Below are 27,502 nucleotides of genomic sequence, written 5' to 3' on the forward strand. Positions count from 1 at the left end.
AGTCACCGAATCTAAGCCCTATCATGTCCAGTGCCACGTGCTCGTGTAATTAAGGTATGTTAGTAAACAACTAATTTGACATTATTTGTTATCGTGGTTTCAAATACAAAATCGTGCATGTATTTGCGATTTCTCTTTAAAATAGTCATGAGTTTGCAAACATAACGTAGCATACCAAAATCATCAGAAGTGCAGTTTAAAACAGTTTTGCCTATGGTTCTCGTAACAAAATTAAAAGGATTAGTAATATATGTTTCTCTTAAGAAAAGATTGATCCGATAGGAAACAGTTCAGATAAGTAGTTAACAAATGCAATCTTCGATTGCCTTTCTATTCTAATTCTAATATTTATTTGAGACAAAACATGAACATATGTGCTAGCCACTAATTACTTTCATTTGGGGTTTGAATGATGGCGTGACGAGTGAAGTAACCTTCTAGTGCTTTGTTTCACTTGCATTTGCCAAAAATCTCGAGTAATCTTTTAACTTAAAGCAACTGGAATAAAACTTGTTTACCTTCTCAGCTATATCAGATCCATTTTTCACTATTTCAAAAGGCTTCCAGCAGCAGAATATCTGATTTTCTTAAGCGCAAGTCCATTTACTCTTTCCATTCATAGATTCATCAGATCCCTGCCAAATATGTTTTAGCTTCAAAGAAATTGCATTGATAAATTGTCTTCAAATCCAACTAATACCAAATCTGAAAGTAAGCTAAGTACACTACTCTCTCTCTCTCGTATTAAAATCACCTTAAATTGAATTTGGAGCTATTAGGCAGATACCAGTTAAAATTTGTTGAGGGTCGAAATGAGTGATAAATACCAGAGTGAAGAGAGTTAATTAAAAGCACTAACTAGCTTCTGTTGCTAGCTTAGCCAACAGGTGGTTCACCACTTAAAAAAATCCCCTGTATCTTGAACCTACTACCATAGCTATTGTGGCGCCCGCACCCCTGTGCCCACAACAGATATTTTACTACCTGATTCCTGTCGTTACATTTACAATGACAATCACAACAATCTTAATGCTAACACTAGTTCAAAACGCAATTTTAACTCATCCAAGTAAAAAATTTAACACAAGGAGCATTTGCTACATTTTCTGATCCCCAATGAGTTCGCTGACAAATTTCCTAGAATTAACCTTCTATGCCAATAGGGAATTCAATCGAATTTGAATCCCTTCGCTTTGTACATGGACGACGAAGGCAAAAGAATGCAACGCAAAGCCAATCAAACCATTGCCTAAAATAATCAAATCCTCCTCATTCTCCACCAATTCTTTTGCCTCTCAACTGTTACTCCCTCTCTCACTAAATTTCTATCTAAATTTAGAGAATCTACTACCAAGAGGAGAGGGAGTGGGAAAAGGATGAATTGGATTCATGAGAGGGAGGAGGAGGAGGAGGAGGGGGGATGTAGAGATCGTACGGCGCCCAGATGCGGTCGAGGGGGCAGGGATTTGCGGCGTCGAGGCGATCCCACGGCTTCCCCTTCCCGCTCCAGTGCATCAAGCTGACGGGGCCAGGGTGGAGGGGTCGGCAGCTGCCGTGGACGTTGTCGCCGCCGAGGCCGTGCTGGTTCCACCTGTGATCGACGGCCTCGATCGCCCCGGCGAACACCAGAAGGAAGGGCGGCAGAGACCCCAGCTCGTAGATCCTCCGCTGCCGCTGCAGGCCCATCCACGCCTCGATCCTGCGGCGGTAGCCTGCGGCGCGCCAGCGGCGGAGGTCGACGAGCATGACGCCTGTGTTGAAGTAGCAGGGGGGGCGGGGGCGGCGGAAGGCGCGGGGGCCGAGGGCGGGGTCGGACCAGAAGGCGGGGGTGAAGTAGCGGGTGAAGTTGGCGCGGCAGTACTCGGGGGCGGCGACGACGGCGGCGGAGGGGAGGCGCGTGGCCCAGAGGCGGCGCACGTCGTCGACGGCGAGCACGTCGGAGTCGAGGTAGATGGCGCGGGGGACGCACGCGGGGAGGAGGTCGGCGAGGTAGCTGCGCGCGTAGTTGAGCGGGGACTCCAGCGCGGCGCGGACGGAGGAGGAGATGAGCCCCGCCACCAGCGACGCCTCCGCGAACCGCGGAAGCACGCCGCCGCCATTCCCCTCCTCACCCGACGATGGCGAGAAGAATAAGACGAGAAGAAGAAGAAGAAGAAGAAGCAACGCCGCAGGAGACGAAGCCATGGCCTCCGCGGCGCAGTGGTATGGAATAGCAATCGCTTATTCTTCTTCTTGTTTTTGTTTTATTAGAAAACAAAAGATAATGCTGGGTGGTGCGATCAACGGGGGTTTTGTTTTTTGGGGGCAGGATTAAAATGGCTATGCCACAGAGGACATTCGGATTCTCTCTCTTCTTCTTTCCTTTTAAACTCAACCGCTCTACGGTCACATCTTCGGTTGGGGATATCGAGATTACAACCCGTAATAATTAATAAATAAAAGAAAAAGGAGGACGCTCACACAGTCATACTTAAACATGTCTAGGGGCGATAAGTTAACAAGTAAATTGTGTCGTAAGCAGTAAATAGGGGGTTGGTGCAGCGGGTTGGAGTAAAGGTGGCGTGGGAAGCACACGGGTGGCGTATCTGACGTGGCGTTATCCCATTGGGTGGATATCCTTTTTGTCCATTTGTTGCGTTGGATAAAGTTAAAAAATATAGCAGGCGTATCGGATGATACATATGTTTATCTAATCAAATTATTTTTGTAAAATTTATCTTATATTTTATTATTATTTTTTTAAAAAAACATTTTTATTATTCTTATTTCTCAAAATATGTTTATATGACTGAGTAAATATTAATTAGTGTGCTTTCTCATTGCGTTGGGCTTTCGATTTGGATTTGCTAAAAAGTATAGTTGGTGCCGTAAATTAATATTTTATTTATTTTAAAAAATAAATAATATTTTCTTATTTTTTCATTTCAGAAAATGGGTAGCCAGCAGCAGGAGTACAGCTTGGCAAAAAATCCTGGGTGGGGCCCATGAAAGCCGATGAGATGACGGACTAGATGATACCAGGAATGGTATGTTTTAATCAGAACCGTCCATTTCAAGTTTCCAGTAAAATGTGGTAATTGGGTGGTACAATGGTTATTAAAGCTTTTTGTATTAGTAATTTGATGTTATAGACGAGTAAAATTAGTAGATCTATTTTCATTAGAAACAAATTAAATTTGTTAAACATCATCAAACTTAGTGAAATAACTTGAGCAAATACGATGAATTTATAGTTCTATTAAACATCATCTTAATTAAGTTGAAAAACTTCTAAGAAATTAGAATTTCCTGTAAATACACTTCAATTATTGTAACGACTTTGCACGTCAATTGATTGTACCGTAATTGATGCTTTGTATATTCACGAGATCTCTCGATAAGATCTTTGTATTGATTTTTCATAATTTTAATTTCTTATACGTTTGGTGGGGAAGGTCTGGTTTTCATGTGAAGAGTGATTGCTATCCACGTTTGAAAAAATGGATGGCAATGAAAATACACCATCGACAAATTTGGAACATTGTTTTTCTTTTCGTCAGTAAGTGAACGACTTATTTATTTATGGCATGGAATCTATTGCTCTTTAAAATGCGATCTATGTTGGTCTAGCTCTCAAAACAAGTACTGCAACAGAGAGACATTTTCGCCAAATACAATCTATGTTGGTCTAGCTCTACATTTATGCAATACCATGATATTCTCCTTATTATTATTATTATTATTATTATTATTATTATTTTTGAGAGATAGATAGCACGCTACCCGCTTCGTTTATTTCATTTAGAAATAAACTTAGCTAAAAATATGAATCAATTAGGATTCGAACTTGAGTCTCGAGTACCAACCATCAAATCTTTTGCCACTTGCTCTAGGACGATCAGTTATTCTCTTTTTTTTTTTCTATACATTAGATTTCACCAAGTACCTCATCCATAAAGCTGTGATTTTGATGTCCTGGGAGTGTAGTAATTGAAGACAGTATTTATAGATTATCTTTTTTTTTATTCAGATAGAAAGGCAAATTGCTTTGCATCGAAAGGGTTCCTTTTTGGATCAGTATCCAAGCAGGAATAAAAATGCCATTAATGCCATTGGAGCTTTTTGAATAGCCCTTTTCTTTTGGCGAAAATCTAGTATAAGTGTGGAAATTTATTGATTAAGTTTTAAGCTTTGGAGTGAATATATGCAGGTTCCTTAGGGGGTGTTCTAAAGTAGAAAAAAAAAAATTAAGAAGAAATACGCAAAGAAAAAAGAGTTTTGGGGGCTAAATTTTGAAATGAAAAGCTTGGAGCCGAAGTGATGAAATAAAAAAACCGTTGGGGGCTATTTTTTTTTTTTTTTGAGAGATAGATATAGCATGTTATCTGTTTCGTTTATTTCATTTAGAAAAAAATTTAACTAGAAATGTAAATTAATTAGGATTTGTTAGGGACTAATGTTGCTATTGAAAGTTTGGAACTTGACTTCTTAGAATAGCCCCGTTAGAGCTCTATGCAATTTCTGGGCCTATGTAATATGAACAACCTAATACGTTTGTACCCTGAGAAACAACGTAGCCGCATCGGACAAAAAGGGTTAGCCACTTTTTAACCCGAAACTTTAGATATTGGGTTGTAAATAAAAAAGTTTCAAAATGGGCTTTTTAAACCGCACTTGAAATTACATATGGCCCATATTTGGCCTATTATATTCATTGGGTAAAAAAAAGGCCATGAATTTGGCCCGCTTTGCACCCACTTGTAGAGTACATTGTAAGGTGATTCCCCTCACTGTTGGCCTTCTCGAAACAGAGCCACATTTTCGTTCGTTTTATTTTAATGAAATTTTAGTTGTTTTGTATATAATTGTTTCTACTGTAAATTCAGGTATTGTTAAACGAGAGACAGGAATATATACTGCGAATATGATTACAGGTTTCTGAACAAGAGTGCAATTCTAATACACAAACTGGCTAATCAATTGTAAATATATCAACTAGTTGAAACTAGCACCACCGAACTTCGGTAATCGAGCAAGCGTGAATGGCACTGCAAAAGAATCTTGTAATGTATGACCTGAACAATCCGACGTACTCCCGCGAAGCAATTTCCTGTACATGATGGCCCCTATTTAGTTGTTTCCGTGTTCTGCTGTCGCGTAACCAGGTCCTGCAGGTCATCAACAATCAAACAAGAAACTTAATAGGTGAGACATGCAAATAATTAGGTGAATTAAAGAAATAACCTCTTTTCTTTTTAGTTTTATTATCTCCTCGTGAGAATATATAGTTAGTGTAGGAGACATACAGTTGACGAGCTCGAAGCGCCCGTATCTCTGTTCTGAAGAAGAACCTGTACTTCCTTTTGAGAAAGGGCGCCACCAGCAACGGCATTAGGATTCTTCTGAAAATCTACAATGTATATAACATGCGTCAGCTACCGCTTGTTGTCCTGATATAAAGATATCAGTGGGTAAGAATCTTAAATACGCTCCTCTCTTTGTTTCATTATTTGAAACAACTATCCTTCTTCAAAGACTCGATCTATCATAGTTTTAATAGGCGCAAGCCGAAATTAAATAACGTTGGAAGTCTGATACAATGCCAAATTATATGAAACAATTATTGTTCTAGAACCAGAAAATGATACTCGTATATTTTTATACTCAACACTATTACCTTCCATAGGATTTGACAAGCCAACGGTAATATCAGCATAAGAGATTTTGGAACCTGCAAGCGCAAAGCGCAATTTAGTCGGACAATAACTCGCTGACCCATGTAGTGTACAAAAGATGAAAATAAAGTTTTAACCTTTCTACCTTTGACAATTTCAAGGAACTCTTCTGTAAAGATTTCTAATGAAGATTTATTTCTCGCCTCTGCAGTAACTAGTTTTATTTCTTCTGGAGGCTCTTCAGCAATCTCTTTACCCTTCCTGGTAGGATCTGTACTTGTCAGCTGAGAAATCGTTGTCTCCTCCCTAATTCGAATACCAGGGTGGTGGCTTGGTGGTATTTTTCGAGGAACCCCTTGCTTGTAATAGCATATATACTCGACGTGTTTCACCTTGTCGCAATCTTCTCCTCCACTCAGTTTTGAGAGAAAATTCTCCGGCATTTCGAATAGGTGGAGCTCTTTTAGATTTGTAAGCCGCATAATGCCTAGTGGCACTGTTTTAAGCTTTTCACAATTCCTTATGATCAGTTTTTCTAAACCAGGCATCGCTCCCTCGACCGTCACATTGATCAAGTTATCCAATTGATCAAGATCTAATATCTTTAGCTTAGGGAATCCTCCTTGTTTGGAGACTAACTGTTCGCCGTCATACGCTTGGATCAGTGAGAGCTCTGCCAAGCTCTGCAGACCTTCAAGAACTCTGAATAGATCTTCTCGCAATTTAGATCCCCTTAGGCGCAACCTTACGAGGTTCTTAAGAGAGGAAAAGCTAGTTGGTAATGTTTGCAACTCGCCCCGCACATACAGTCGTTTTAAACACCGCGAGGCAGCCAAATCTTGTAGACTAAGAGGTTGGTCGTCAACGGACGACAACGTCAATGAAACAGAGGAAAGGTGTCTCATACCTGGAACAAATACGAGCAGCTTGGATGCGTCTGCCGCTCTCAGTTTCACGATCCCTAACCTCCGTAGCTGGCTTAGATGTTTTAGTTCTTCAACTATGTCACCATCGTTGTCGGCATCCACAACTGACAGAGTCTGCAGTTCCTTCAATTTACCTATTCCTTTCGGCACTTTTACGCCGTTAATCAATGGTGGGCTTTCTGCCGTATCATAATGGTAAACAAGAAGATGCCGCAGACTGTTAAGTTCTAGGATTTCGTTGGGTAATTTGGACAGACAGGTGCCTTTGAGATCCAAGGTTTGCAAGAATTTGAAATTCTTCAAAGAATTTGGGAGCTCAGATATCTTTGTATTCCTCAAGTTGAGATATCTCAAAAAGATCAAGCTTTCTATTTCTTTTGGAAACCTGTCGATCCGTGCGCCCTCCAAATTCAAAGCCCTCAACGTCTTCTTGCTAGGAAAGATCCTCGGCATGTTGGAAATTTGTTTAAAAATGAACAAAGTCCGAAGCCTTTTGAAGCTCACGCTTTGCGGGAACTCCTCCATCGTGTCCTGAACCGACAGGCGTCGAATGTTTCGGTACTTGAGCATGCTATGCCGCATAGAGATTGTACTGAAGTTCTCTTCCTCAGCTATTGCGACGAGTGCTTGATGAATAATGTCGTGAACCTTCCAGCTTTTCGTCCTCCCGTAGTCATACGATTCCGCCTGCTGGATAACCCTTCGTTGTCTTAGTTCTTCGAGGTAACCATTTGCGATGTCCTCCAACGGCCGTTCTGCCTCCGCCACTCCTTGCTCCGCCTCTACAAATCCTTCAGCAATCCAAACTCGAATCAGATTGGCGGACGTAACCGCACAACCTCTCGGGAAGATGCCGAAGCACAATAAACAGTTCTTATGTTTGGCTTCCAGACCGTTGATGCTCATGGCTAAAACTGCGGTGACAACTCCAATATTCCCACGCCGTCTCAGATCCGCAAGGAACCTCCCCCATTCCTCGTCACTCCGCTCTCTTTTGGACAGGAGGCCGCCTACAACTGCAATCACAAACGGCAACCCTTCGCACAGCTCAACTATCTCTCTCGCAAGATCTCGCAAATGCGTAGGACATTCCTCGGCCTCAAAAGTACTTCTGCAGAAGTGGAGCGTAGCCTCTTCCGGAGACAGCCGTTTGAGATCTATAGTAGTGAGATTATGGCTGGAGGGGGGCTGAAAATCCGGAATGAGAGTGGTGAATATTACTCGCGCGTAGCTATCCTTAGGCAGCGCGTGTTCCAGGAAGAGTGTCAGCTCCTCGTCTCTTTTGTTCAAATTGTCGAGGACGATTATATACCTTCTACTCACAAGCTGCGCGTGTATTTGCAATCTGAGCTGCTGCACCTCCATTTTATCGATCCCGCGAGGGAGGTTTCGGTTCGTCTCGCCGTAAAGAAGGCTCACCACCTTCGTCAAGAACTGTTTATCCGTCAATGCGACGTCCATTGCGACCCAAACATGGCAGTCGAAGCATGCCTTCACCTTCCGGTCCTCGTAAACGTCCCTCGTAAGGACCGTCTTACCGACGCCGCTTTCGCCGGCCACGGCGATCAGGTCCAGCCGCGGCCGCTGCTCTCCTGCAGGCACCAGCAGGTCGAACAGCGCCTTCCGCGGGGCGTCGGTGCCGACGAGAACTGCGTCGGCAATGACGTCGGCGACGTGCCGGTTTTCCAGCCGGCCGGCCGGAGCCGCGGAGCTCCGCGCTCGGTTGTCGGGTCTGGGAACGAACTCGCCCATTCGTTTGGATAGAGTTTCGCTCATGACTTTTTTGAACGGCTCGACGTCGCGGGCGAGGTCGACGATGTCGTTAGCGAGCGAGCAGAGGGAGCAGGAGTTCCAAATGTTGTGGGCGCACTTGCAGAGGCATCCGCGGCAGCCGGGATCTTGAGCGTGGGCGAGGTGGATCGACGCCGCGTCGACTGCTGCTTCGGTGCGGTAGCGCAGCTCCGTGAGATTGCGGCGCATGATGGTCAGCGTTTGAGAGCCGCCGTTGCCCTCGGTGTCTCTGAGCAGTGCTTTCAGACCGTCTAGATTGGAGTTGAGTTCTTCGGTCCCTGCGTGTTTGCCTCTCACCAGCTCGATGCAGTACAGGAACTTCCGGAGTGTAGGAAGTACCAGACTCCCTAGGCCACTTCCTGCAAAACTCTGTGCAATTGCTATCTCCGCGACCGGCATCTCTCTCTCTCTCTCTCTCTCTCTCTCTTTCTCCCTCGCGCGCGCGGTTTGTGTGAGCACAATTGTCTTCTCGTGTAATTAAGCACCAAATGGTGGTGGCGACTGAGTTAAATATATCCAATTGCTGGTTATGTTAGGCCGGGCCAACAACCAAAAAATAGCCTCTGATTTTATAACATCACGATGACTGAGGACTTAATTAAATGATTAGTATTGGAAGTTTCAAGTCAACGTCTAATTATTTTATATTTATAGTTAAATTTTTTTTTTTAAAAAAAACAAAATAAATGGTATTTTATTTTTTTTAAAAAAAATATTATCGGTCAAGAATTACTATTTTTTTCACTTGCTTTATCATCTAAAAAAAAAAAACATATAATGGTGAACGTCGTAATAATTCTTTTTTTTTATAAGATTAGTGGGTAAATTTTAGCTATAGGAAGAAAAAGAGATTGAGAAAAACTCTGGGGGCTCTGGGAAGAGGAATTATAAGATTGCAATTCTTTTTTGGTGGTAAAGCAAATTAGAATAACTAAAATTCTAAAATTTTGTTAGAAATAGAAGGGCGATGACAAGTAACTTATGCAGATTAGCGTTTGCAGGCATTCTTCCTAAGAAACAACTTTTCAAATTAGGAGAACTTAAACATGTGGAAGCCAATATTTGATTAACATAAATAGTTAAACTACGTGCTAAGATGAGGGAGAAACCATTGGCCATAGTGGTCATAAATCATCAAACAACTCAAAATGGAAAGATTAAGGGACGGGGAATTTTAGGATATGATTTTAGACAATACAAATAGAAAGCTAACTATATTTAGATAAAAAGTTAGGAGAAATTGGGCATCACATTTGAAACCTATTCGTTTGAAAAACGAAAAAAAATGTAAGAGTCTTCTATCTAAACTCTAAAATTTCAATTTAAAAGTCAATATAAAGAGCATTAATTCAATTAAGGAAACCTATATATCATAGTTAAGACTTTACACTTTGCCACGTGGCAGTTTGTGATTCGACATGAAACCACGCTTACATGATAAATAAATGTAATTAGCACTGGCACATCATTGAATGATCATTTTTTTTTGGTTTGTTTTGTCTTTTTAGGACATTAGGTAGTAAACTTGCATCTACCATAACAAATGATTCTTCTAGTTAGGATGCAAAGCAGATGTGATCACACTTTTCATTATCACCACCGGACCAAAAAAATGGATTAGGTATTATTTTTTGGTTCTTCTATTAAGACTTCCTAAATATTTTGAGTCATAATTGCTCTTGCTCTTTTTTTTAGCTGGTTGTTGAGTTGTTCCCTAATAATAAAATTTGGCTTCTCCTTGACTTAATGACGTGACATCTTTTTAAATCAATTATCAAACAAAGTGGTCCTAGTTTTTTCACCAACGACTTCACAGAATTGCAATGTCCTCACCAAATTGGCCAGATTAATTGAATGAAATGAGTGGAAATCAGATTACAATAAAGTTCTGCAACTACACATTTAAGAGGATTTGAATCAATAGAGTAGACATTTATCAATATACACACATAATAATATTACTTTCGATCTAAATTTGAGTGTGCTTTTTACAAGAAGTGATAGCAAAATATTTATACACCACGGACAAAACAGCTTAGCGACCAAATATATCAGCAACTACAGCAGGCACGTCTGTAAATGAGGCTTCCCTGTTGTTTCTTCTTCTTCTTCTTCTTCTGCCGTCTCCTCTTTTTTTAATCTGAATTTAAAGGGCTTCACTGTTCTGCTAACCGACAGAAGCTAACAGCTTGATTTTTTTCAAAGTGTTAATGTAATCATATAGATCCTCTTCTGATGTGAGATTTGAGTCGCACCAGGAAAACCAGAGCTTCATGAGGAACCTAGACCACAAATACCAAATTTGGTGCAAAGTAGGTCTGCAAATTTAGGAAACAAAGAAAAAAAATGACATAGCACAAAATATTCTAGTTGCTAAGTGACAAATACTGTCGAGTCATGTAAACAATCTGCTTAACTAAATGGTTTTAGAGGTGGAGAATGTATGTAGAAGGAATTTATGTGAATTTTGAATGACAGCGCACTCCCCCTCTTAAGAATTATGAGAATCATCAAATTGGAAGCAATTGTTTGGTCTTTCTTTCAGCTTTGTTGATGTGAACATTTTCTGCCTTCTGGTCTTAGCAGCCTTCTCAAACTATGTTTCAGAATTTGATTTTCACTAAAGAACCTAAAATGCTTCATAAAACAGAAAAGATTTGCATGATCGATGAAGTGTTGTTTGAGTAGTGCTATTGAGGAAAGCACTATTTTGAAATTCCTCCTCCAATTTCACTCTATAACGGAATTAGAAACTCTAGATAGGAGCTACTTTTAGGACAAATCTCATATTCACTTCCGCCCCATATCAGAAGCTTTGGTCTCTCCTCTTTGTCAAACACTCCACTAGAGGTAGCTGCAGTTCAAAGCATAAGCAGAAGTTGGGCGAAACAGACACTTGATTGAGATTACCATCATGTTAAGCTCAATGATTAGAGATGTCCATATTTAGTCAAGTTTATCAGTGGTAACTCAAAGAATTAAGCAATGTTAGTAAACCCAAAGCAAAATGGCAAAATCTTTCTATTCTACCCCGCTTCTTTTATGGTAATACAAAAAAGTCAAACAGACTGAAAGCTATCAATAGCTAAAAGGTATATAAAGTAATAAAGAACAAGTATCAGTCGTGGCAACAATATGATAACTAATGGATCTCAAAGCTATAAGGACATAAACTAAGAAAGTAAATAAGAGAAAAATGAATGCCTATTGGAATGCAGTCTCTTTTTTTCTTTTCCCAATGGAGAATGCGGTTTCAATTACCAGAGAAGTTAATGAAATTTTAAATCTCTAAGATCACACGGCATGAAATGTTAGGCATATTGATTTATTCAACCTTCTTCTTGTCAAACCACCTTGTACTGACTGCCATAGGACCTAATAGATCAACGACACTATAAAATAGAAAGCAAATATTCAAAGCCAAAGCCTAAAAAACTAGCAAAATTTCATAAAAAGAAAATTAAAATGCAATCACATACCATCCGTTGTGTTTCACTTTCATATCAAAGGAGCCCCTAGATATCTTCGCATATGGTAGCTGCGGAGAACAGGAATGTGATTGACCTTTTGGCCACCCCCCTCTCTTAATCTACCCATCAGTGCATCCATGTCAAACAAGTGAAGCTCTTTAAGGCTGCTCAGCTGTTCTATGCCTTCTGGTACTGTGAACAATTTCTTACAAGACGTGATGTAAATCTTCTGAAGGTTAGGCATCGCTCCTTCCAAATTAACACTTTCTAAATTAGCCAAGCGATCAAGAGCAAACATTTTGAGCTGGGGAAATCCTTGATTGAAGTATAATCTCTGCCCCTCGTATGCCTGGACAAGCACAAGTTCAATAAGATTAGGCAGTCCATGAAGTACTTCGAGTGAGTTTTCCGCCAATTTCGACCACCTAAGTCGCAGTCTTTTAAGGTTATGGAGAGAGGAAAACCATGGAGGTAAATTTTCCAAAGGACCCCTTAGATACAGACGTTCGAGCCTTTCCGGAGGTTCAAAATACTGTAGATCAAGCTGCTCATGCTGCTCCTCTATGTAAATAGATGATACCGAAAGAGAACGAAGTTCCTTCATCTTTGAAACAGATGAGCAAAGATGCGGACCATCCTGATTTCTCAAATTGACAATGCCCAACCTCCGCAGTTGCGTCAGTCCAGCCAATTCTCTAAGTACGCCGTTATTTTGTTTTGCATCAAGATATATTAGCTTCTGCAATTCTCCTAGTCTCCCTATTCCTTGAGGAACTTTAATGCCAAGAGCATAGTAGTATGGCGGTTCTTGTCCTATGTAATAGCGATAAGCAAGAAGATGGCGTAGGTTTTTGAGCTTGATGATCTGTGAGGGCAACTCAGATACATAGGTGCCTTTGAGGTCCAATGTTTGTAGGTTTATTAGCTTTCTCAAGGACTTGGGAAGCTCACTGACCTTCGTATTCCTCAAGCTCAAATACCTCAAGTTCAATAAACTGCCAAACTGTTTTGGAAGCATCTCGATAGGTGCACCCTCTAGGTCTAAGATTCTCAGTAATTTAAATCTACAGAAAACGTCAAGCATGGACGGGAAACCTATGGCATTTGATCCAAAGAAAAGCACAGCACGAAGGTAGGAAGCTCTTGTATTTTGAAGAAGATCATCGTTGGCTTCGAAAATAGAGAGGCGCCGAACCGTCCCTTCGATCTTTTTGACCTCTCTAGTAAGAGAGGAGCCAAAGTTTTCCTCCTCTGATTTTAAGATGATGATATCTCGGAACAGATTGTGAATTCTACAGGTCCTTACCCTTCCATAATCATAAGATTCTGATACTTGAACCATGCCCCTCTGCATCAGTTCATTGAGATAGCCCACTGCAACTTCTTCTAAAGTTTTTCCTTCCTCGCTTCTTGCAAATCCTTCAGCAATCCATAACCGGATCAGCGTCACACGTTTAATGGAATAATTCTTCGGAAACATGTTGAAATACAAGAAACAAGATTTCAGGTTGTAAGGCAAGTCTTTGTAGCTGATGGACAAGATCCTCATGACATGCTCGAGTTTGGGGCTTTTAGCTCTCTCCACCCCTGTAACATGCTCAACTTTGCGGTCTATAACTTTCTCTGTCCCCCTAGCATGCTGAATTTCAGAGATTCTATATTTCTCCCTCCCCATAACATGCTCAATTTCAGGGATTTTAGAGCTATTCATCACCATAACATGCTCAATTTTAGAGCTTTTAGCTCTGTCCGCCCCCATAACATGCTCAATTTTAGAACTTTTAGCTCTGTCCGCCCCCATAACATGCTTCATTTCAAAGCTTTTAGCTCTATCCACCGCCATAGCATGCTCAGTTTTGGGGCTTTTAGCTCTTTCCGTCCCCCTAACATGCTCAATTTCGGGGCTTTTGCCTTTCTCCAGCCCCATAACATATTCAGTTTCCCGGCTTTTATCTTTCTCCACCCCCCTAACGCGCTCAATTTCACGGCTTTTACCATTCTCCACCCCTATAGCATTCTCAATGTTGGAGCTTTTAGCTACCTCCGTTTCCATAACATGCACACCTTCAGGGCCTTTACTTTTCTCCAACCTCATAACATGCATGAATGGAGGGCATTCATCTTTTTCCCAATCGAGGCTCTCAAGCATTCCCTTCCAAGCCTCGACATTCCTCCCCTTCGTTGATAGTAGCCCGCCAATCGCCACAATTACAAGAGGCAAACCCGAACACTTCTCAATGATTTTCCACGAGAGGTACTCCAGCTCCGGAGGACAGGACTCAGATTGGAAAGCTTTCTTGCAGAAGAGCGACCAAGCATAATTACGAGGAAGTGGGCTAAGATAATAATGATGAACATCTTTTGAATCAGAGTCGAGCCCCTTTTTCGCTTCGCTCCCAGAGTTATCACTAGAAACCTTGAAAGCTGAAACAACTTCAGCGCTTCGTGAAGCAACCACAATGCGGCTACCGCAGTTATTATCGGGAAGTGCGTACTTGAAATACTCCCAAAACCCGGAACTCCACACATCGTCAAAGACAAAAATGTATCTTCTGTTTCTGAGACAGCGGCTTATCATCTCCACCAGCTGAAACTCGCTCATGATATTGGTGCTCGCGGGCATCGGCTCCTGCCTCTCCTCGAAGATCTGATTCAAAGTGCTTCTCAGAAGCTCCTTGATCGAGTACTCGGGGGTCACGATGATCCACGCATGGTACTCAAACGACCCTCTAACGTTTTCATGGTTGAAGACGCTTCTCAGGAGAGTGGTCTTGCCCGATCCAGGCATCCCCACCACAGAAATCACCTTCAAAGTCACCTCTCCTGCCATCAACAATTGAATCATATCCTTTTTCGGCTCATCGGTGCCGACGAAATCGGCTTCCTCGAAGAAAAGAGGAGCCAACTGGTGCTCATCCAATCTGTACCTTGTGAGATTGGCCGGCTTCTCCCGATCGGAGAAGTTCGTCACCGTCAAGTTCCTCTGATCGATGGCGCGAAGGCGAGCTCTCATTTCCCGGACCTGCATGAATACGCGGCAGCGAGCAGACAGGTATTTGACGAATTGCACAGCCCCAGACAAAAAGCCAGTAGTGCCTTGCCGGCTGTACTTCCCAGAGAAAAACATCAGCTCATCAAGCAAGTCTTCAGTGTCGTAAGCAATCTCTCTCAGCTCTCGGAGAGACGCTTTCAGATTGTAGGTGTCATCTCCTCCGTTCGTGTCTCTTATCAGCCTGTTTATACCCTCCAAGAGAGACTTGACATCCGCGATATTTGCGTTGAAAACCCGCCTCAGGATCGTATCTTCTTGATCGAGCAGTTTCTGGAGTTGGTCTTTCCCCGAGACAGCAGCAGGCTCAGAAGTTCCGGCCATCGAAACTTAATCTACAAACTGGGTCTGAGGTGGTTCGGATGAAGAACAAAACAAAGTCTAAAGAAATTGGTTGGGAGTTTTCTTCTTTCAGCGGAGGACATCAATGGATGGAGTATTTTGGATTAATCAAAGAAAAAGAAAATTTACAACACAAGAAGAGATAGATAGAGCAGGTACAGCTAAACGTTTTAGGAGACGAAGGATTGATACGAAAATAAAAAAGGGAAATGCTAAAAAGGGTTGGGATGAGAAAAACCAGCGGCAGAATCCGCGAAGGTCGACATCGCCGAGGAGACAGAAGAGCAGGGAAGGCGGGGGGCAGGAAATTGACTGAGAGGAGACTGCAGCACTTCACGTTTGCATGCATTTGATTTTCTGCTTACATTTTTAGGCATAATATAAGAAGCTATAATTTCATCAGTGCCTCCTCAAATTTTAAAATAAAACTAATATATTTATAATAGAGTTTTTTTTTGTAAGAGAAAGATAACATGCTATTTGATTTGTTTATTTTTTTTCAAATATAAAATTAGCTGAAAATATAAAACAACTAAAATTTAAAATTGGAACCTGAGTATCAATTACTGTTTTTTACCTTTTTTTTATAACTGACTATCTCTGGCGTAAGTGACGAAAAACTTGATTATCTGATATCGCAAGTTGGAAGCCTAATTGCTTCACATTTAAAGCTAAGTTTATTTGTAAATAGAATGAACGAAAGGGATAATATATCATATTTTTAAAAAAAAAAAACACTAATATTTTTGTAAATATCAGAAATATTAATGCCTTTAATTACTAGCCGAAAACTCATACAAATTTGATGGATTACCGAAATAAGCCAAGAGGTTGGCAAACTTGCCATCAGGAAAACAATTTTCATAATTATAGCAGAATTTTTAAATAAAAAATTAATAAAAGAAAAACGATAGATCACAGTCACGCACTTAAATAAAAAATTAAAAAACTTTTCCATAAGTTATAAAATTAAAAACTATATTCTAATAAAATATTAAGAACAACATGGATTATTTTATTGCCCTACAAGGGGTAGTTGAAGATAAAATAGTCGATTCATTAACTTAACTTGATCTCTTTTAATCAAGACAGTGAGTAGTTGTACTAAATTTATATATTTAAAAGAATATACACGATATTTTCGATTTCAAGGAAAGTGGTATGTTTGAAATTACCCCTCTATCTTATAAGTTTGAGCTCAGTTGGGCGATATTGACCCGATCTTGAGCAAGTTATGCCACAAAGGAATGATAGTAGACTTAGTTCTACTAGGCTCACTTTCACTCCTAGATGTTTTATCTTTTATCTTTTTTTTTTTAAAGGATTGGAGTATATCAACCAATAAAACACAAGCAAAAAAATTCTCAAATTGGTTAATTTAAAATGTCTTGTAATAATTCAGTTTATCATCCTTGCGTTTCCGTTGTCTTAATCTTTTGTCTTCCTTTTGTGCAGGCTTGTAAGATTCCTACCATAATAATTCCCACAAATTTATACCTATAATTGACTTGGCCAATCTGGAAACTTGTATTCTCTTATTTCTTTACCGAAAATGCAAGAGGTCATAATAAATTAAAATCATTGCGCAAGAACTGGCGTCTACTTGTCATAAATTATATATTATCTAAACAATTTGCAGTTTATATTAACTAATTCCGTTGTCACATGCTTCTCATTGGTGACTTAGTAGATACCTCTCTTCTCCTGTTTAATTTGGAGAATCGTTGAACGATTCAAGCAAAATAAACTGGTATTTTCTCTGGCGTCCTCTGGCTGTCCCGTGCTTTGTTCATCTTGAAAAAGCCTACCCATCAAATAATAAGAGAGCTTAGCTAATTATAAAATGTTTCACCAATACTTAGCTTGCCCACGAATAATTGCTGCTGATGATAAACAAATAACGTCGGAAGATCGCCATGGGGAGGCTCGTGCAGGAAAAGGATGGAAGATCGCCATGGGGAGGCTCGTGCAGGAAAAGGATGGGCTTCGCAACAACTCGAATAATAAAACCAGGCAACTTGAAGTATAATACTGGAGCAAGAGCAGTTACGAGGTTTATTTCATCTCAATAAAACACGAGTAATCTGTCGGAGTAAAGCTGAAACGCTCCTTTCAGCGACGGAAGCTCCAATTTCTAGGTCTTCTTGTTTTATTCTTTTCGAAAGGAAAAGCGAAATTTAGAGCAAAGACTCGCGCAACACGAGCAGCAACCCATAACAAAACACGTAACAAAAAGTTTAATACCAAATGGAAATTCAAGCACTCTAAGAAAATGTATCATTGGTGGTAAAATAAAAACAAGGTGATGATTAAGTTTGTTACCACAATAGTTATGTGTAGCAGTCATAAAGTATAATCACAAATTAATTAACTTGAAGTGGTAATACAGATTTTTTTCATCAAGTATTTATTTTGTCATCACTATATAGCCAGAATCCATGCAATTGCGATTACGTAATTTTTGAAACTCAGATTCTACGCAATTAAATGGAACAAATGGTAGATTACTTGCAGTCTGTAAATATGCATCATTTTTTCAGCAGCAAAAGATAAAACATCTATGACTCGCCAACAAACAATGATGAAAGCAGCTTAGTCCATTCACAAGCATATAAAATCGGATAAAATTTTAGCTCCGGAATAGAAGAATAGACAAGTGAGGCCTAAGAACACAACTTATTCTTTGCAAGAAGCAATGAACAAGCAATACGAAAGAGGGACCATATGGTGTCAAAATAAATGGATATTCAAACGCCACAAGAAATAACTATAGGTAAGGGCTGTCAATAAGCTAAATCAATATTCCAGCCAAATTATATAGCAGCAACAAAGAACAGCCCTTGTATCTCAAAATACATATTTCTATACAAAACATTTTATGGGATGTAAATCTGAGATTCGACGGATTATTCACCTTCCATCTTTATTTCCTAAGCACGTGCAAGACTTTCTAAGGCAAGTAGACAGAGCAATGAATAAGACTAGCTGATTTCAAGGGAGAATAGCTCTCACCTCTTTCCTATCTGCACCAAATGACTGCAAAGAAAACAATAAATTCAATAACCCTTCAGAAACAGATAATTGACATGCGCGTAACAGATAATTGACATGCGCGTAACAGATAAATGACTGCAAAGAAAACAATAAATTCAATAACCCTTCAGAAACAGATAATTGACATGCGCGTAACAGTATGCATGTGCATGCAAGGAGACTATGCACTATCAAACCATGTTGTACTGGGATGATTTTGTACCAACCGCACCAAGTATCAAGATAAAATGCCAACTCAAGCATAGACAAGATAACCATTACTTACAGACACAATACAAAGCACATTATCCTTGATCCACACTCTGAGAATGAACAAAATGATGTAAAATACTAGGATTTGTCTGATTGGCTTTCAGAGTGAGAGTGACACACTTTCTGGCTGAAAGCTTCATTACATTTAAAATTGAACAAGATGGAATACAAGATGCTCAGAGAAGATAAATACAACAAAAGAAGATGAAATCATGAAAGTAATAGAGTAGGAAGGAAAGATGAGTGTACCTCTACTCCATAACCTTTCACATATACATTGGTGAAGAGCTCAGAAGGATCGGGCATAGGGATTTCCTGCAAATAGTGAAGAGGCAAACATAATCACAAAAGTAAAGCTCGATTAGAAGTATTTAAAGAAAAATGTATTAAAAACAATAATTTCTGATATAGTTGCAACCTTCGCCTTGGCAATGGCATCATCTACTTCTTTTCTGATTTCTTTCTCCATATCCTGAGACATAATATAGTGATCATCATTACTATATTCATATATATATTCTTCAGTAGATTAATATCTTTAAGTTTTTCATCATAGAATTTGGTCCTATTGAAGCACAGGACTCATCATGGCTTGTCCTATTTCAACAATATATACCTTGAGCTCAGAAGCAGAAGCCAGGTCATGAGACAATATCAGCTTTCTAACCCTTTCAATTGGATCGCGCTCCTGTGGATAATATAAATCAATCAGCCCTCTCAAAGGGACTATAGAGCTTGTTTCAAGAATTTGAAGATTTCCACTAAACAAGTAGACAGCACAGGTATACTGACCTGTCTTATTCCAGATATTTCATCTCGAGTGCGGTATGTGCTGCCTGGATCTGACATAGAGTGCCCATGGTATCTATAAGTATCCATCTCGAGAATCTGAAGATTTCCAGAAGAATATTATATGGCGTGAATGCAAATTAATTGACGAAATGTGCAAGTATTACTCAAAAATTCAGAATATTGAATATGGCCTAATACTTCAATAAAATAAAATCACACATACAGTGATCTAACAAGTTGGGATGCCAACTAAACAACAATGAACTTTCCAGCAACAATAACACAAGGTTCACCACTCTGCATAAGTATGTACACAAGAGGCAAAACCAAGTGCAATCATAACATGGATGTCAAATTTCCCAGACAGGATGCTACATGATTTTGACAAGGTTGTTCACCTAATTTAAACAAAAAATTAAAGGTCCTTACTAATTCAAATTATAGCTTATATGTTGCAATAAAATATTCATTGTGATTTGAATGACTGTGTAAAGCAGAGAGAGAGAGAGAGAGAGAACAAATCCAAGAATTTAAAACCAAGTAACAGATGTATACTCTACACGAAAGCACTCAGGATTCAAGCAAAAAGGGCCGGTTTATCCAAATTCTAGAACCCCTAAACCAACCTCAAATTATAAATAACAAATAGAAAAATATTCGCACCTTCTTATTTTCCAACCCAACTCAGATCAGTCAACTGAATCAGGCTACGTTGTGCCACCCCTAGCATGGACTATCTTACACAAATACATATTTGAATTAAATAGCATTATAGGCTCAATTATTATACTTGACCAACCAATGCCTTTCCTGTGGAAAGGCCAACATTTAATTGTATAGTAAGAGCACAGAGCACTTATCATGCCCCATGCAGAAATTTCCATTATTTCTGTTCAAACAATGTGTTTATCTAATTGTTTTAAAACAGTCAAAACTAGATTCATTTGAATTTTAAATAGTATACATACAAAAGTTAATGGTATATAACAAAATCAACAAAATAGAAAACATAAGAAGCTATCATGAATGAAAGTATTAAAAAAAAAACAAAAAAACCATTGTCACTCAGGAACTCACAATTGGTCCATTGGCAAGAGCATGTTGTTTCGCAAATCTGCATGCTTGCTTCACAGCAAGAGCATCCATGCCATCAACCTGCATCAGAAAACAGTAAGCATGACGGCATTCATCCTACATACTGCATTGTAAAAGGCTAAAAGCAATACTTAAAATGAATACATAAATACTGTCTCCTCTCGATCACAGGAATAACACAGCACAAGGCATCAGTAGAGTTCCACAAGTAGGTGCGGTACCATCTAATAAGGGATTATTGGGTGTTTTTTTTTTGGCAGGGGGGGGGTTGTGGAGGATGCCATGCCTTTCTTCTTATAATTCTGATCAGCAGGTACGCAGAGCAACCACAAAAAAGAACAAAAAGAAGATAGAGAAGCAAAAATACAGAAGGCATATATGTTTGATTCAAGTTAAAAATCTAAGAACAGAAGATCTGGGGGTAAAAAAAAGAAGAAGTGGTGCCAAATATCCTCTGAGACGGTAAAATTTCTCCTTCATCTTTATCTTTTTCCGCGCTACAAAAACATACTTTCTATTGTCAATGAACCAGAAAACTAGATTCATACTCCATGAACCGTTCATAATGCAAAAGTTTCAGGAATCAGATGGTTGATTATGAAGGATGAACCATTTCATTATTGGCAAGATTAACCATAAAATAAAAAGAAATGGAGGCACCAAGCCTCCAAGTTATGCTATTAGGTCCAAACCATGCAGCAAAATTTTGGTGATCAATAAAGAAAATATCCGACAAACATATGAAAGATATATGGTATGCGAGGATGAGATGAAGACCTAACTTACAGTAGTTAATAACATCCATAATCTCAAGAAGCATAAAACAAGGTTAACAAAAAATTAGCCGAGAATACCTGTACGCTCAGAAGTCATAACTCCATTCCAGGGAAAAGGAGAAGGTGATTTACATGGATTAAGTATCAATGTAACGGACAAAACTAGAGCTGCTAAAGTTGATTATATTAAGTTACAACTAAACATACAGCTTCGACAATAATAAGAATTCACTGTGATCAAGAGAATACAAGACAAGGGGATTAAAACCTTCAGGCCAGGAACATAGTCGCCACGTTTGTAGTAGGCCGGGCTCTTAGACGCCTTCCACTCCGCCGTCCCCATACCATCTGCAAGAGCCAAGAAGAAAGCAATCAGAAAACCAAAACACACAATCCTGCAGCGTTATTTCTGCTTCCCTGGTTTCACTTTTCGTGAACTCACAGTGATTGTTCTCGCAAACCAAAATCACGGGCAAATCCCAAAGCGCCGACATGTTGAGGGCCTCGAACAATTGCCCCTGGTTCGCCGCCCCGTCGCCATACAACGTGAAGTTGACTGTGTCCTCCTTGGAGTACTTCTGCGCGAAGGCCAAGCCGCAACCTAACGGAATCTGCGCCCCAACGATCCCGTGGCCTCCGTAGAACCGCGCGTCCTTCTTGTAGAAGTGCATGGATCCGCCCTTACCATTAGAGCACCCGGCGGTGCGGCCCATGAGCTCGGCGAAGGCCTCGACGAGGGTTCCGCCGCGGCCGATGAAGATGCAGTGGTCGCGGTAGGCGGTGATGATGGAGTCCTTCTTGGTGATGGCGGCCTCCATGCCCACGGCGACGGCCTCTTGGCCGTCGTAGAGGTGGCAGAAGCCGCGGATCAGCTTGGCCTTGTAGAGGGAGTCGGCGGCGATCTCCATGCGCCGCATCAGGGACATGCCTCGGAAGAAGGAGAGGAGCTCCTTGGGGGTGGTCTCCACGGAGCGCGAGGGGGTCTCGATCTTGTGCCCCGTGAAGGGGACGCTCGTCTCGATAATTAGGGTTTGGTCCTCGGAGGCGGAGGAGAAGAAGCGGGGGCAGTGGGAGACGGAGCGGAGGAGGGTGGAGGTGGAAGGGGAGGAGGAGACGAAGCGGCGGAGGAGGGCCATGGCGGGTTCTTGGGGAGGAAAGGATCGGAGGAGATGAAGTAATGGGGAGTGGTGTGAGAGAGGAGTGAGGAGGGAGAAGTGGAGGAGGTGAAGTAGACGCTTTCTTGGGCTCGCTAGGTACGGATCGAGAAGGCGAATATATAACGCACCCCAGGTCGGGCTCGAGCGAGCTCGAATTTCGTTGGTGCGTGGATTGCGGGCGCGACTACATTTTCACAGTTTTCACCAGGACCTTCTATGCGTGCGGTGGACTTTCCGTATGGAATAAAAAGTTGTAAAACTCCTCACAACAAAAATAATGATGATGATAATAATAATAATAATAATAATAATAATAATCAAACTAGTCGGCCCCCCAAAGTCATGCTCAGGACAACACTTGTGCGCCACGGTTGTCAGCCAGATAAACGCAAAATTACATCGTTATTACACCAAACAACATCCCCCAGGGACTACCTCGTAATTGTAGTAAATTAGAGGCACTATAGTGCAAAAATTGATCTCCGATAAAAGTGCACTGCTCTTCAGGCTACTGCCCTCATTCTATCTCGTCTCTCTCGTGTCGCCGCCGCAGCCGTGGCCTCAATTTTTTTTTTGTTTTCAGTAAACGAGGTCGAAGCTACTTCCAATGGCCATCAACAGATGGCTGAGGCACGAGGTCACCTTCTGTACCATAATCTCTCTCTCTAACCCTGTCACCACCTGAATCTATAATCTCCACTCTCTTAAATGGATCACCACGATCTTTATTTCAATCGTGTTTGTCAATGATTTTGTTATCTATTTCCCCGTAGGTTTTTCCACAGGAGTGAAATATGCAGAGCATGATCTGAAGAAATACCTCCGCAACAAAACACCACAAATCATGCTGTCTATTAATAAGTTCTTTGCCTAACATTAGGCAACAACGCTATTACAATTGAGCGTGCGCCCAAGATTATGCTTAAGTAAAAGATTAGGCAACAATGCCATCTATCAATAAGTTCTTATATTTTCTATCACCTTCACCGGAATCAGCATCAATATAATTCATCACCAGCGACACAACCAAAAACAGATCAACAAAATTAAACAGTTCCCATAAATATAGCCAAAGATATGCACTCATCAGCTGCTGAAAACTAATGTTAAAACATTTTAAACATGAGAAAAACTCTGATTATTTTTCTGCAAAATTTTGAATGTTGGTCATAAAACAAGAACAAAAGCATAGTAGATTATCAAACCCTATCAAACATCTTACAGGTAATTGAAGCATACCTCTAGCATTGTCAATAATGTCGAACAACAGGATCATTTGTGAAACCACCTTCAACCATCATCCTCATTACTGACCGTCCCTAATGCAAGTGGCAAAAGGGCTCGATGATTAGTACCCGAAACCCAAGTTCAAATCCTGATTGATTCACATTTCTAGCTAAGCTTATTTCTAAATGAAATAAACGAAGCAAATAGCATGCTACCTTTCTCTCAAAAAAAAAAAACCATCATCCTCATTCCAGCAAGTATAATAATCCAAAACTTTAATCAGGAGAGAAAAGAGCAATTTAAATGGATGACTTGAGAATTTCAATAGATACATCAGTAAGCTGACTATGTTAAGAAGCAAGACAGTTGATTTGAGATTTGTGTTTGTGAAGACAGCATTGAGCTGAAGTATTGAGTGAATACCCCAAGCCAAAGGCCAAGACAAGATGTATTTTGACAAATTATTGTACAGATGAATTGAGTTAAGGCCATCCAAGGACCAGGTGGAATCCAGGTTGATCTACAACAGCTGGTTAAAGACGGAGTTGCTACAGGGCAACTGCAATGCACTGCTTCCCTGAGCCATTGTTGAGTACCACGACTTCCACGCCTCCATGTAATGAGCAAATAGCTCACTGAGTGCTGCATAATGAGATGAAATGAATAAATAGTTTGATAGATGTAATTTCTAATTTAGCAACTTTTAGCTTTGCAATTTCAATTTTGTCTAGCATTTAAGATTGCATTAAGCACAACTCAAAGTCTATTAGGACGTCTGTATGATCATTCTTTTATTTATACTAGCATAAATAGCAATACCGTATATTTTACATATTTGGGTTTTCACCTCTCCATGACAAAATCTTCTTGGGCGGTCAAATTTTGACATCTTATTCTTCATACTAGGGCACAATGAAGATGTAAAAGAAAATCTTTGGAGAAGAACATATCATCATTAGGAAATTTAGATTTCCTGCTGCTGCAACAAATGGTATAGCAAAGAAATTTGATGTTTCCATTGCCAATTTCATTCTGAAAGAGAGATACTTTAAAACTTTTTTTTTGAGAGGAAGGTAGCATGCTACCGCTTCATTCATTTAGAAAATAAACTGAGCTATAACCTAAGGCAACAAAGCCTCGAGAAAAATTGAAAAATGAAATAAAATAAAAAAGAAAAAATAAGCATAAGCATAGGGTAAATTATGAATTTTTATATATATATACATACATACATATATATATATATATATATATATATATATATATATATATGTAAATTATGAATTTGTTTTAAAGAGATATACTTTAAAACTTGAAGCGTGCAAGTGTGAACGAATTGTGATTTTCATTTATTTAAAAGGTTGAGGATTATGAAGTTAATATAGCATAATGTTGTAGCTATACTATCCTCTCTTAGATTTGAATGGATAAATCATAGCACACCCAACCATGTTAATCATGTGAAGTAAAAGCTGTAAGACAATGCATGCTGCACATTTGTTATAACTGGAATGAAATCTTTGTTTTCATTTTCTTAGCCATAAAAATCTGTAATGAGTTTTGAAACACTTTCACTGCTCACATGTCTGAGCTCCAAAAAGCAACTACGCTAGTGCATATTTTTTGAGTTTTGAAGATTAGACAAACATAACTAAACACTTCCGTAGTTATTTTCTAACTAGCCCAACTAATATCTATATGGAGAAGACAATTGATCTCTTGCTCAAAAATGCACTAGTTGCTTATTTTATGGAACAAACTACCAACAACATGATAAAATGGTATCTAGCAAAGCTAATTTAGTAAGCAAAGAGACCTTCAAAGAATCAAAACAAAGAGCAAACCTTGGTTGTGATATTGAGGTCGGAAGGAAGAAGCCAAACTTTCCCAGTCCCGAACTTTATCATCGCTTGTCTGGCCATCTCCGCCTCCTTTCATCGCGACTGTCGGTTGGAAAGGTCCAAAAACAAAACCACCCTTGGAGTCCTGCAGTTGCGTCTGTGCCGTCAGATTGCACTGCTTTAGATCATCACTTCTCATCTGCATCTTGTTAGGTTTCTTGTCTACCGCAGAATTCAACCTGTTCCGCTTCAAATCCACATTAGTAATCTCTGTTCCAAAAGCCCTTTTGTTTGGCTGCTTCGTATTTGGAGCCGGAGGTATTGCAATGGTCACACCGTTGTCCTCCTTTGGCTTGCCTTTGGTGCCCAACCACCGGAATGCCGGTTTTCTCGTCTCTAACTGCTGAGTCTGCACCAATCAACAGAGCAGAGCAAAGTGGAATGATACCGAAAAGCTCTTCTCATTTTTTGCAAACATAAGCAGTTGAAACCTTACCTTCTCAATGAGATTCATAGAAGACAACACATTAGCTATGTCATACAGCCGCCGGACCTTAGCTGCATTATTATCTTAAAAGGAGATAATAAGTTTCAACGGAACAATTAACTGAACAAAGATGGATGGAAAATGTTAAGAAAGTGCTATTACTTCTCATATTGACCGTCTCGTGACCATCCCCGAGAAGTATTTTTGCTGCTTCATCGAGTGAGATTGTATCAGCCTGCTCAAAGAATGACAGATCAGTCAATAACAGGAAGCATCAGAATCTTAACAAGATCGGATATTTGAATTTAATTTGACTTACATCTGTGGTAAGGAAAAGTTTAACAAAGTTTCGGGTGAGTAGGCCTAGCGACTTCTCTTTTCTCTGATCTGTAACTAGCATAATTAATCAGTTCTTAAGCACTAAAGCACATCACGAGTCATTTTTCTGAGCTCAACAAGGTAAAGAAAACAAGATATTGTACAATGAAGCAAGACACTTAAGAGGGGACATGAGGAAATCTAGGACGATACCAGATCTTGCCCTACAACAGGCAGTGCTCGAAGAAGAAGCGTTAAACGTTGGACTCAACTTTCCACTTTCAAAATTCACCATCTGATCTGCTGATTTGTCGTCATCCTCATCGTCCGAAACCTTTGTATAACCACAGTAGAGATAAATTTCCAATGGTTGCTTAACAAACGAGAATTAGAGGCAAAATCCTAGCCTACCTTGGTAGAATAATCATCTGAATAGGAGCCATAAATATCCCTTAATGCGTTTCCCTAACCCAATTAAAGAAAAACAAATGGATCTAAAAAATCAGATTAATCCAAAGTGAAAACACATCTGCATAAATCAAAATGGAGGTGAAAGAGAAAACTAACTTTGAGATCTTCGAGGGCCTTTGGGATCCCCGAAAATCCGATCCAAGAATACCGATTCTTAGCCTTCCTTGCTAGCACCTAACAATCCAAATCCACCCGATCCAAATGTTTTAAGTGATAAATCTAGTTTTATTACCAATCAACTTGTGTTTTTTTGTTTTTTTCCTTTTTTCTCAAAATCAGAATCATGAAACTATGATCTCACCCCGACACTCTCCAGAACGTTGACGATATCATAGATCCGCCTCCTCTCCACCCCTAGCCTTCGCGCTGCATCATCCAAGCCCACCGATTCCACATCGTCCCTATTGTATAAGCTCACGAAACTACAAAATCCCACCAAAAATCCAAACAAATCAGAAAAAATGCCAAAAAACTGGGGGAAAATAGAAAAGAGGGATCGAGATCGAGATCAAAATCAAGATTACTTGGAGCACAAGAGCCCCAGCGACTTCTGCTTCCTGCTATAGGCATGATGCCGACACCCTGATTCCAAAAACGATGGCGGCGGCGGCAGCGGCGGCGGCGGCGAAGCCATTGTCGTCGTCTTCGTCTTCTTCCTATCAGGGTTTAAGAGGAGGAGATCTGTGGAGAAGGTGAGAACAAGGAGATGTGAGGAGAGAGGAGGGAGGGAATGGTGACCGTTAAAAGAAGGCGGTGATTTGGATTGAGGGAGGGATTTAATTTGGCGCGGTGGGATCGAT

The 27,502-nt window shown here is 40.2% G+C and overlaps 4 protein-coding genes across 8 annotated transcripts; all 4 read right to left on the reverse strand.

The window, feature by feature from the left end:
- Positions 1,043-2,358, reverse strand: LOC109726136 (probable galacturonosyltransferase-like 9). Its single transcript, XM_020255576.1, has one exon. The coding sequence runs from the start codon at positions 2,182-2,184 to the stop codon at positions 1,348-1,350; it is 837 nt and encodes a 278-aa protein (XP_020111165.1). The 5' UTR covers positions 2,185-2,358; the 3' UTR covers positions 1,043-1,347.
- Positions 4,895-17,752, reverse strand: LOC109728111. The gene is made up of 7 exons (XM_020258430.1): positions 16,927-17,752; positions 11,885-15,589; positions 11,706-11,798; positions 5,800-8,836; positions 5,657-5,710; positions 5,286-5,389; positions 4,895-5,147 (listed from the first exon to the last, which is right to left on the reverse strand). The coding sequence occupies exons 2-7, from the start codon at positions 15,212-15,214 to the stop codon at positions 5,106-5,108; spliced, it is 6,660 nt and encodes a 2,219-aa protein (XP_020114019.1). The 5' UTR covers positions 15,215-15,589; positions 16,927-17,752; the 3' UTR covers positions 4,895-5,105.
- LOC109703681 (pyruvate dehydrogenase E1 component subunit alpha-1, mitochondrial-like) lies at positions 17,893-22,455 on the reverse strand. Its single transcript, XM_020224399.1, has 8 exons — positions 21,644-22,455; positions 21,470-21,549; positions 20,408-20,485; positions 19,331-19,426; positions 19,155-19,226; positions 18,957-19,010; positions 18,788-18,853; positions 17,893-18,268 (listed from the first exon to the last, which is right to left on the reverse strand). The coding sequence occupies exons 1-8, from the start codon at positions 22,335-22,337 to the stop codon at positions 18,224-18,226; spliced, it is 1,185 nt and encodes a 394-aa protein (XP_020079988.1). The 5' UTR covers positions 22,338-22,455; the 3' UTR covers positions 17,893-18,223.
- LOC109726076 (E2F transcription factor-like E2FE) lies at positions 23,936-27,502 on the reverse strand. Of its 5 annotated transcripts, none has more exons than XM_020255539.1 (10): positions 27,227-27,502; positions 27,004-27,124; positions 26,799-26,876; positions 26,643-26,696; positions 26,445-26,565; positions 26,233-26,234; positions 26,076-26,148; positions 25,923-25,984; positions 25,430-25,835; positions 23,936-24,227 (listed from the first exon to the last, which is right to left on the reverse strand). In XM_020255539.1, the coding sequence occupies exons 1-10, from the start codon at positions 27,334-27,336 to the stop codon at positions 24,106-24,108; spliced, it is 1,149 nt and encodes a 382-aa protein (XP_020111128.1). In that variant the 5' UTR covers positions 27,337-27,502; the 3' UTR covers positions 23,936-24,105. The 5 variants fall into 5 exon arrangements, with proteins under 5 accessions (XP_020111128.1, XP_020111111.1, XP_020111096.1 ...); XM_020255522.1 differs by having other exon boundaries at positions 26,233-26,306; XM_020255507.1 differs by having other exon boundaries at positions 25,923-25,996; positions 26,233-26,306.

Source organism: Ananas comosus, linkage group 2, assembly GCF_001540865.1.
Source record: "Ananas comosus cultivar F153 linkage group 2, ASM154086v1, whole genome shotgun sequence".
Classification (NCBI taxonomy): Eukaryota; Viridiplantae; Streptophyta; class Magnoliopsida; order Poales; family Bromeliaceae; genus Ananas; species Ananas comosus.